This window comes from Gavialis gangeticus, unplaced genomic scaffold, assembly GCF_001723915.1.
Source record: "Gavialis gangeticus isolate Ggan-Ray unplaced genomic scaffold, GavGan_comp1, whole genome shotgun sequence".
Classification (NCBI taxonomy): Eukaryota; Metazoa; Chordata; order Crocodylia; family Gavialidae; genus Gavialis; species Gavialis gangeticus.
The window spans coordinates 96,340,677-96,351,616 of NW_017728992.1; the positions used below are offsets into that span (position 1 = coordinate 96,340,677).

The window sequence follows — 10,940 nt, forward strand, 5'->3', positions numbered from 1 at the left end:
CCCAGAAGTTCAGTCTAAGACACCATCCCATTCAAATCCATGGCTAAGACCTTGTTGCAATGACGACGCATAGCTGCCTAACCTGCCACACATGAAGCAGGGGGCAACGGAGGTCAGCGTCCTGCTGCTGCAAGCTGATAAAATATGCACTAGCAAGTCCCTCTAGCCATGAGCCTCTGGTAGTTTAGTCCCAGCAGCAGCACACCCCAGTCAAAATCCCCTGCCTGGGCTGCAGCCAACACCAAATGCTTCTGAGGAAAACTGAGAGGTCTGACTTGTAGCAACAAGCAACAGCAAAAGAAAAAATTCCTTCTTGGTTTCATCAGTTTTTCCTGATAGCCAATTTACACTTACATTCCTGCAACTTCAGTCCACTGGTCCATATCTCGCTTTCTGCATCAAGAGAGAAAAGGTGGACCCTTCTTCTTTATGGAAGCCCTTCAGATATTTGAAGACTGCTATCATGTCTCCTCTTAGTCACCTTTTCCACCAGTTGAATGTGCCTATTTCCTTCAACTTCTCCTTGTATGCTTGCCTTCCAAGCTTTTATCATTTTTGTTAGCCACCTCTGGACCCTAACTTCTACATGTCCATTTTAAAATGTGAAGCCTCAAAACTGCAAATGAGGCCTAATCAGTACTGAATAAAGAGACAGTATTGCCTCTCATGTCTTGCTTCTAATAATTTATTACATAACACCACAAAATTGATATTTTCACAACAAAAGACTCCTTCATTGGCTAAATTTTCTGACCCTGTACCTTACAGAAAAAGTCTAGTAACTAAAAAAACCCAACCCTTTAAAATATTACAATCCAAAATAAGCTGACTTTGCAACCTTAACAGCATTATTTTCAGGTGATCAGGTAATGAACATAGTTGGCAGCCAGGAAAGAGGAGAGAGAATCACCTTAGAGCAGCAAAAATACAATTTAGAGATTTCTTGAGAAGCTACATATTTTCTAGGATTGGATGAGAGTCATTCTTGGGGAAGAAAAAAAAAAACCCATCAAGGAACTGGCTGAGATAAAAAGAATAGCCAATGGCTTTACAATTAAGAGGCTGAGTGAGATTTTTAGATAGATTAGAGAAGAGTTAGTACAGCACTCATCTTTAAGAAAGGAATGGAGGAAGAGCTGGGCTTTAGAAGCTGCTCAGTTTACGGAGCAAGCACGTCAAAGACACCTCTAGGTGCTTAGAACTGGAGAGCAAGATGATCAAGAACAGCCATCATGGATTTGTCAAGAACAACCTGATGTCCACAAAGCCTATCACCTTGTCATAAAAGGACAGGGAGAAAGTAGTGGATATGAGAGTCTGATTTCAGAAAAATGTTTTATACTCTCTAATGACAGTTTTATCAGTGAGCTAAGGAATTACATTTGAGACAACAGCCCAGCACTTAGAATGAAACAAGTATACACACAAGTGGACTGCAGTATTGCAAAACAGGCTCTGGCGGATATAGGGGTATGCTGGATAAATAAGTCAACACTGAGTTCTTGTTGCAAAAAAGGCCAACAGTAGACTGGGTTGTATTAACAGAAGTGTTATTTGCAAGTCATGGAAAGTGATTCTTCCATTCTATTCAGCACTGGTGAGGCCTTACCTGGAGACTGTGCCCTGCTTGGGTGCTGAACTTTAAGATAGATTTGGACAAAAGAGTCCAGGAGACAGCAACAAAAATGATTAGGCATCTAGGAAATATGATTTTGAGGAAAGGCTGGAAGAACTGGGATCATTTAGTCTGAAGATGAGAAGCCTGAGACGAGATTTGACAAGTCTAACAAAAAATACAGTACTTACTCTATGTACAGTATATATTCTACAATATGCATCTATCAACAAACAATTAACTTACCAACTGCCCAGATTTGTATGTTTTCCCATCCCACTCTATTGAAGCATAGGTAGCCCAAGGGCTCTGCATTCTTTTCGATGGCAAGTCAGTACGAGCACATGATCCTTTAAAAAGTACGAATTTTATCTGTTTGTCGTATTTTTCATGACAGTCTTTGAGCCACAAAGCAAATTCTCTGTCTATTTTCATTCGTTGCTCCTGTGAAGGGTTTTAGTAGATGTATCACCAATTTCACAGTATAAACAGAAACTTCAGGTTTATAGTTGATCACAGAAATATGGATGTCAAGTTAAATTTAAAATGGTGAAAAATACAGCATTATAGGTAAATTATGTTTTATGCCAGTGAATATATAAAACAATCTTTACTTAAGTAATGAGTTAATTTCAACACTGTCCTAATGCAAATAGGAAGTTACCTAAAAGAAGTTTCTTTTAGTTTATAACTGATCATATAAACATAATAAACCACAAGTAAAGCAAGAGATAAGTCACCCTCTACCACTTTAAAGCAACAAAAAAGTTAAGGTTCTTGCTTTATTTGATTATTTCTTAAGCAAAAATAATTTTAAAAGCCCTGTGCAAGCTTCTCTAGTGAACTATCATAGCACACAGCACCAAAGTTTGTTGATGTGGACAGTTAACTACTAAGTGAGCTATGGCTTCCTAAGTAACACTCACTGACTCATGGCAAGTAAAAATAACAAAAGATTAAAATGATCACCTGTCCATTGAGGATTCTTGTGAAAAGAGTGTTCTTATCTTTTAGTTTTAACTCCAGGTCCATAAAAGTTAGCTTGTTTGTGCTGACTTGAAACTTATCATTGGTAAATAATGCACCAGAAATTCTGTTGTAGCATTCAGCTGGTGAAAGTCCTCTCTTTTTCGGAGGTGCACACCAGTCAAAACTTAAATAGAAAGAGAAAAATTGATAAATTCTTCAATTTCAAAATCAGCAACAGGTAAAACTATGGAAGTGGGAAATCCTTACTCTTCTACAGTTGTGTACGGAATTAACCTTCCATTCCAAAAACATTCAAATATAGGCCTTTTCCCTCTGGCCCCTTTTTCTACCACAAAGCAGTCATCATCAACATCGTCATCATCATCCTTTAATCCTTGATTAAAAAGAACACAGAAGAGTTACCATGAAACAAAACTCCAAAACAATACAGGAGAACATTATCAGGAACAGATATACACGCAGCAAGATTCATTTAACTTGTTAAATTATACGTATTAGCCCTGTACACTGGTCTCAAGCAAAATATATTTATGAGCAGTATACACACACTACACAGAAGAACTTTCATTTTAAACACCGTGAAGAAGCACTACACAAAAGTTTAGGATAGACAGTGAAGGACACTGAATCAGCTTAAAATTGTAGGGTGACTTAAGCTAACATAAATGTAACCATCAGAATTAGAATGTGGCCACTAATTAAGACATTAGATTTAATATGCTAATCTCTTAAAAATTGTAGTGAGGTCCTTAAATGTGTAAATACAGACTAATGAATCAAACACTTTTTATGCAGATCATTGATGATATCTGGAAGCCTCACAGCCAAGTACTTACACAGCCTGGTCCTACTTAGTTTATAGTATCTGACAGAATCACACCATGTTATAAATTTGAATTTATTTTAGAAAGTATTCAAACTTAAAATAATTTTAACAATAGTTTTTAAATTCACTTTTTTTACCAAAGTACTTTTAAAATAAATTTCACTCACAGAATGAGATCCTGAATATTAAGTTACAACCTAGAGAAAATTCCTAGAGCAGAAATGTAAGTGCATGGAAATAATTCATAGCTTTGTAAAGTTTTAGGGCAGAAGAGATTATTAGATCTTTTAGCCTGCCCTCCTTTATATAACAGGCTATTACACTTCACCCAGATATCTCTATAGCAAACTTAAGTTCCCTAAAGTCTTAGTGCCAAGGATACTAAACTCTTGTGTAGCACAAGCAAACAACAGGAGAGAAAGAAGCAAATGTCACCAATGTTAGAGATGAAATACCTCATTTAATGTAAATGTGAATATATCACATTCATCTTATCCCTCTAAAATTAGTGATTAAAAATTGGAGTGTGTACCTTAAAGAAGGAAACTGATTCTGAACAATCCGATTAAGAGGAAAAATCTTTTTTCTCTTTATTTTGCCTCCCCCAAACAAGGTGCATGCCCTAATTGTAGGTGCATGGTATGTGAATAAATATGATATGTCCGAATGGCTCTACATTCATAGATCACAGCAAAACTGATACAGTTCTAATAGATGTTACGTATTTTACAGCTGCATTGCTCTTTTGATGTTCCAAAATCTCATAAAAATTGTCAATACATTTTTGCACAGAAGATGACCAAATGTTTTTGAAAGTGACTTATGAAAGTCACCCACAGTGGGGGAAGGGAAAGGGACAGTGCTGATTTTTACAATTTAAGTCTGTTGCTAGTTTTTACATCCTTCTTGTGAAAGTGGGCATAGTTTCTCTTTGATTTCTTCATTGCTTATCACTTCAAATGCTAGAATATTTTCCTATTAAGAAGTTCCAAGATCACGCTGAAAAAGTCAAAGCCTAGAACCTTTATTGTGAACAGCATCACATTATGAAATACAAAACCAGTAAGCAAATAGTCTGTGCTACATTTACAATGTAAACCAATGAATGTAATGAAATACCATAGAACAAGAAAGCTGAAATGTTTCAACAAGGCTACAGTCCATCAGAATTTATAGTTGGAAATCTGTAGAACCTACACTCCTAAGAGCACAGGCAGCTTTCAGTAATTTAAGAGTCCTATAAAAAGTGAGCAAGCCAACAACGTACAATGCCATAGTGCTACAAACTGGCCAAACCTCATAAAAATGACCCTGGATGAAACCAAAGTAACTGAGGCATTTCATGTCACTTCTTGGGCTCCATCAGGGAGGGGACAAGAGGAACTGGTCAACCCAATAGCAGCCTACAGATCCTGAAACCTCTCATCTCCCTGAAGTTACCTCTGTGTAACTAATTCCCAACTTTGCTGCCTTGGGGCCAAAGGAAAAAATATTAAGGCAAGTGAATTCATATGCTTGATGCCAACATGAACAGATCAGGGTTTTAATTTTCAAGAATTTGCTTTTTGGCTATTACAATTAATATAAAATTCAAGTAAGGTATTCTAGCTATAGCATCATTTAAAATAAGTACTATTTAAATATAAAACAACAATACTACAGATTTTAACAGTAGCTTTTCAAAGCCTCTAATTAATTTAGTTTGGGGTTGTGCAACTATATGGGCCCAGGAGCTATATATGGAGTTCTGACTAATTGTTGTGGGCCAGGTCAGCACCTCCCTGCTCCACTGCAACAACTCACTAAAACTCCCTATGTGGGATGGGGCTGCGGGCAGGCAGGGAGAGGTGTTTGGGAGCAAGATAGGCAGGTGAGGCTGGGATCATGGGATGGCCCGTGCCCTATGGTGGGTGGGGAGAGGGTCAAAGGATGCGTGTGTGGGGGGTATGCATGGGTGTTTGTAAGCATGCGGAGGTGGGGGGGAGGTTGCCTGGGCACTAGATCCCAGGAGCTGGCTAGGATGGAGAGGGAAGAGGGGGCAAGGGGCACGTACTGCCCAGATGAGCTCTGCTGTGTGGTCCATGGCTACCTCCTGCACTGCTCCAAATGGGGCTGAGCCCAAGCCGCTCCCACCTAGGTCAGCCCATATTGTACTCCAGCCCCAGCCAGCATGTACAACTTCTGGTGGGGCTGCTCCTGGTGCAGCTGCAGTCATCTGTGCTGCTCTGCTCCCTTTGTGTCCAGTGGCTCCTCCTCCTGCCCCTGGCTGGGAGGAAGCTTCAGGCAGGTAGCTCCTGCCCCAGCTCATGGATGCCTTCCATCTGCTCTGCCTGCCTGGTGCAGGCAGTCAAGTGAGGAAGGCAGCTGGGAGGTGGAGCCAGAGCTCTGCATGCAGGAGCAGGAGGAGGAGCTGCTGGAGGCAAGGGGAGCAGAGCAGCACCTAGGCAGCTGCACTGGGAGCAACCCTGCCAGATGCTGGCTGGGGCTGGGCCAGTAGGCATGGGCTGCCCCAGGCTGGGCTCAGCCCCATGCTGTGGGGGCACTTGTGGGCTGAATCAAATCAACTGGCAGACACCTCCTACAGGCCAGATCCAAATCAGTTGGTGGGCTGGATTCATCCGTATTTTGCCCATCCTGATACAGTTCGTGACTTAAAGATTTAAACTGCTCTACCTTTCTGTCATTTTGTTGCCATTTGTAGTTCCCATGTTAATTCCTAATACAGTGGAAATCACACATAAAAAGAATGCAGATTTTCCCACAATTTGAAATTGTAAATCTTTTATGTAGAGTCTATATATAAAGATAAATGATCTTATTTATTGAAAAAGATGAAATATTACATATTTAAAGAATACTGTTTTGGGGTAAATAATGAAATTTAACTGACTTACTCGATGGAAAGCATGGGTCATCAGGATAAGTTTCTTTATCATATAAGAAAGGATGATAGCGGATGATGCCTTCCACTATACCTTCCCCTTCAACTTTTGCCTTAAACTCAAAGCCATCTGCTGCAGTCTTTATATACAATGTTTGCATGTCATCTTTGATCTCTCTAAGATTGACAATCTTTGGTATCTTTCCTTTCTCAAACATTGAAATCTAGAAGGTAAAAAATATTTTTTTTCCTTAGATGAAACTATAAATCAGTGTAAAATATCACAAATGACAGTAAGCACATCATTGAAATAAAGCAAAGTTCCAGCATCAGATTAGTAAACTGCTGTATTACCTTAATTTTCAGTGGAAACTGTATACGTTTCAAAATACCGCAGCATTTCCAAACAATTAACAACAAATATGACTAAAGCGATATGTTAGTAACATGTGAATAAGTAACAACAAAAAGGCTTTTCTGTATATCCTACCTCAATATCAATGTTGTTGAAAGGACTTGCTTCCTTTAGAGCTGCACTAATTTCATTTCCTTTTGGTCCATGGATATAGTAGTGGTAGATATGTCTGAGGTTTATATATTTTTAAATAAATAAAAAAAAGCACACAAGATAAAAATATAATAAAAGTACAACTTTTACAAAGCCTAAATACATTCATATGTTATACAAAAAAGGTTGGGGTTTTTTTAAATTAGTCCTTTTCAGCAAGAGTAAAAGTACCAAGCTATTGATCTACAGAGATATACTTATTTGCTAGCAGACTTATCAAAACAGAAACAGCAGCATTTGGATATGAAGAAAGGCTTGGGAAACAGGAAGATAATCACTTGCTACCTTTCACAGTTAAGGGTGACATGTAACAGAGTATGAAAATGTATTGCCTGAGTGACTGTCTCTTATTGTGAGGTATAAAATAACAAAAAGTACAGTAAATTGTTGTGAGATGTACAGATGAGAAGTGCCATTTGAAAGCTAGGTATATTTACCAATTCTGACATCAATCAGCTTCATAATGGTCACATGGGACATTTTTACACATGCTCCTGATGTAGCTCCAGGCACATTTAATTAGCAAACTGCACTTATTAAAAGTGCCTGGGGCTATGTTGGGAGTACATCCATCAGCAGCGCAGCATGTCTCCACACTGAGAAAATGGCAGCGTGTGGCGCCCCGAGTTGGCACTGTGAGTATAGTCCTGCCCTGCGGCCACGGTCCCCTCAACCTGCCTGCCACGACTTGATGGAATATGTAAAGGAGGGGGTTAAGTGGTGTTTTTTTCCTTGTTGACCTAAAGACAGGATACTCATGGGTGCACTGTGGTGGTCCTCAGGGCTCTGCCTCCCCTACACACCATCCACATGCCAGCCACTCAGGTCTTCGTGCTCTTGCCCCAAGAGGGTACCCAACCCACAACTGTGGGTCCAGTGTGGGCACCAACAATCCGGCGGGCCACTGGGATCCTACCTCGGTCTTGAGGCTCCAGATCCTGCCCTCAGGGTCTGAGCTGCTGGAGTTAGGTGATCCTCACAAGGAGGATCACCACCTTGGAGCCCTAATGCTCCAGGGCTGGGAGCTGCCCATCCCCGGCTGGGTGCCAGCTACCACCCCCGCTCCTCTGCTGTGGGGCAGTGGCTCCAGGACCGTTCCTGCTGATGTGCTGAGTCTCAAAGTGCCCAGCGTGTTTCCAGCTGACTTTTCCCTCCCTACTGGCTTCTGGCAGGGTTTTAAAATCTCCCATAGTACTGGCCCCAGCTGACAATCAGCTGGCCGCCACCCCGCCCGGGAAGCAGCTACTTGAAGAACCGGCGAAATGCTGGCTCGCATGGCTCTCCCTCTGCCCTAAGCTTCCCAGGGCATGGGTGGCCCTGCTCTCCTTTTTGGGAACACCAGGGTTCACCCCCAGCGTTTCCGAGCCCTGTGGGAGACTCCAGCTGCTGCACTGTGGTGCGCTCTGAACTAAAGCATACTGAGAGTGTTTTAGTTCAAAGTACACCACCGCCATTTTCTCAGCACAGAGGTGTGCTGCACCACTGATACATGATGCACAAAGCTGCCAAAGTGCATCAATTTACGTGCTCCTGCACGTTGGAGCAGGCTCCTTGCATGTATGTAAGTGCCCAAGTACAATAGTTAGAGCATGTCACAATTTTTTTTTTTTTTAAACACAAAAAGGCAATATGGGGCAGTAATAACCATATAAACTGATGTGTACGTGGTCTGTGGGAGAAAGGACTAAAGCATTACAGAAATTTGTCAAGCTATAATTCTTCCTTGGTCTGATATTCAGAAGTCCTAAAAAACCTGCAATCTGTTTAGATTCTGTGCTGTTTTCAGCACTCTTAGGAACTTGCATAAAAAAAAAAAAATAATCAAACCCCTTTATAAGTATTTTCATACTTTTCACTTAAGGGACTAAACATATGCAAGTAGTTCATTTACTCCAATGTACCAGTAATAAACCAACCATTCAGGTTTCAAATAGGGAGACTTTTGGACATGTCTAACTTTAGCCACATATGCAGCCTTGTTAAAGCCTACATAACTATTTACAGACAAAATTCAAGTCATTGAAACTATTTGACTGTATAAAAAGTCAAACCTCTTTACAAGCATCTGCAAACTTTTTTACTTGGTCTTCAATGCAGAACAGCCCTCAGTTGCAAATAAGTTTTTACCTATGGTGGCCAATGAGTAGGAGCCTACTTAAATGATGGTTCCAAAGATTGCATGGAAAATATGAAATATGGGATTGTCTTCTATTAACCAGGAAATATGGGATTGTCTAAGAAATCAACTTAAAAATAATGTGTATTATTTCTGTAATACACTGTTTTAGAATGTCCCAATGCTTACTGCAATACAAAGACAATTCAACAATATCAGTACAGTTATAGATCACGATTGAGAGTTACTGTCTACTTGTAGTGACCTAGACCAAGTGAAGGCATCAGTCAATAAGGTACAGTGAAATGTTTCAGCGCCATCTTAAATGCACTAGTTTGAAGTCTGAAGACTGAAAATAAATAAAAATGCTAAATACATTTTAGCTCAGGATTGTCTAACGCAGTTCCCTGTAGGAACCTTATATTCAGTTGGTGGTAAATTATTTTGTTCACTTTGCAATGGGACTTGAGATGCATTGAGAAAAAACAGCACTGGTAGCCATTTAGAGTCCAAATTGCATATGAAGTGAAAGACTTCAGGTCACAACAAAAAACAAAGAACAATAACCTCAATATTTAAAAGAGCCACTGAACGCAGTTTAACAAGAGAAGCTACATTCAAGTTAGTGGAGACATTCACTAATGCCAGCATATCTTTGGGGGGGGGGGAAGAGAACTCGAAACTAAGGGAGTACTTTAACAAGCACTTTCCAAACGCTGGATGTTTGCCAAATGCAAACAAACTTTGCCAGGTTCACCTACCAGAAGTACTTGCTTTCCATATTCAGTCTACAAAATCTCCACTGTCAGAATATGATTCAATTTCAGTTGTAGCAGACAAAGCAACAGATGCACAGGATAACAACGTACTACATATTTTATTCGTACCTGGGAGCTGGAAAGACTGTGACCTATCTGTTTTTTAAACAGAGCTGGTTCAACTCAAGTCTATAAATTTTTCAACTGTAGCACAAGTTGTAATGATGGCTGTTGTAAACTACAGCTTCAAATTTAACAAGATCTTGTCATTTCTCTCTGATAATGCAATGTATATGTGCAAAGCTTTCACTAATGTGCTCCACGGAGTAATGCTCAACCCAATTCATGTTACCTACAATACACACATTCTCTTTAGTAAGTGATATCTGGCATGCACGCTTTTCTGATGTGGATATCCTGGTTTCCTCTTTTAAAAAAGCATTCAAACATTGATCAGGCTGTAAACTTTGATATGCAGATTGCCAATCAAAGCAGGGATCTAAATGCAAGTGTCACTTCCACCAGAACCAGTGTTTACAAGATGGAATTTATGGTTTAATGAAGTTTGTTACCATGCAAAGAATATTAAGTACCACCAGCAATTTGTGTGCAACAAGTTTGAAATCATACCTGGCGCACAGTATATGCTTAAACTATGTGATCTCTTAAAACAGGGCAACGTTGAAGATCGAATTAAGTCTGTGCCTGAAAATGCGATCCAGTTCGTGGAGCATCTAACGTGGTTTGAAAATCAGCAGTTTTGATTCACAAAGCACATAAACTGGTGGATTTGGTAAGCTGGGCCAAAGATACGGCACCACAACAATTTTCAGACTGTCAAACTGAAAACCAGCACAGATAAGAAGTGGTCCAGGCAACAGCTGCAAAGTTAAATCAGTACGACAAATAAGATCAGTCACTACGCTCTTGATTTAAGCAACTGACTGCCTACTTTTTTTTTTAATGCTGTTCAAATTTTTTATGCAAATCAGGTGCTTTTTCTGACTTTTGACCCTCAGCTAATTAAATCAATTCCTGGATGGCAAAAAGAGCATTATAACAAAAGTGCTGCTTACATAAACTTTGTCAAAGAATGCTAAACGCCTTTAAATGTAGAGGAGTTTTGGGATTCTGTAGTCTAATAAAATGATAAATTACATGGTATAATTTATTTGCCATGGAATTT

At 39.8% G+C, this 10,940-nt stretch overlaps 1 protein-coding gene across 2 annotated transcripts in view; it reads right to left on the reverse strand.

The window, feature by feature from the left end:
* Positions 1 to 10,940, reverse strand: part of SMCHD1 (structural maintenance of chromosomes flexible hinge domain containing 1) — a 188,403-nt gene that overhangs the window by 100,194 nt on the left and 77,269 nt on the right. For both annotated transcript variants that reach the window (XM_019525875.1, XM_019525868.1), the window contains 5 exons: positions 6,803 to 6,896; positions 6,326 to 6,536; positions 2,852 to 2,978; positions 2,585 to 2,768; positions 1,862 to 2,059 (listed from right to left, as the gene is read on the reverse strand). In XM_019525875.1, coding sequence (XP_019381420.1) covers positions 1,862 to 2,059; positions 2,585 to 2,768; positions 2,852 to 2,978; positions 6,326 to 6,536; positions 6,803 to 6,896 — 814 coding nt within the window. The remainder of the gene's footprint in view (positions 1 to 1,861; positions 2,060 to 2,584; positions 2,769 to 2,851; positions 2,979 to 6,325; positions 6,537 to 6,802; positions 6,897 to 10,940) is intronic.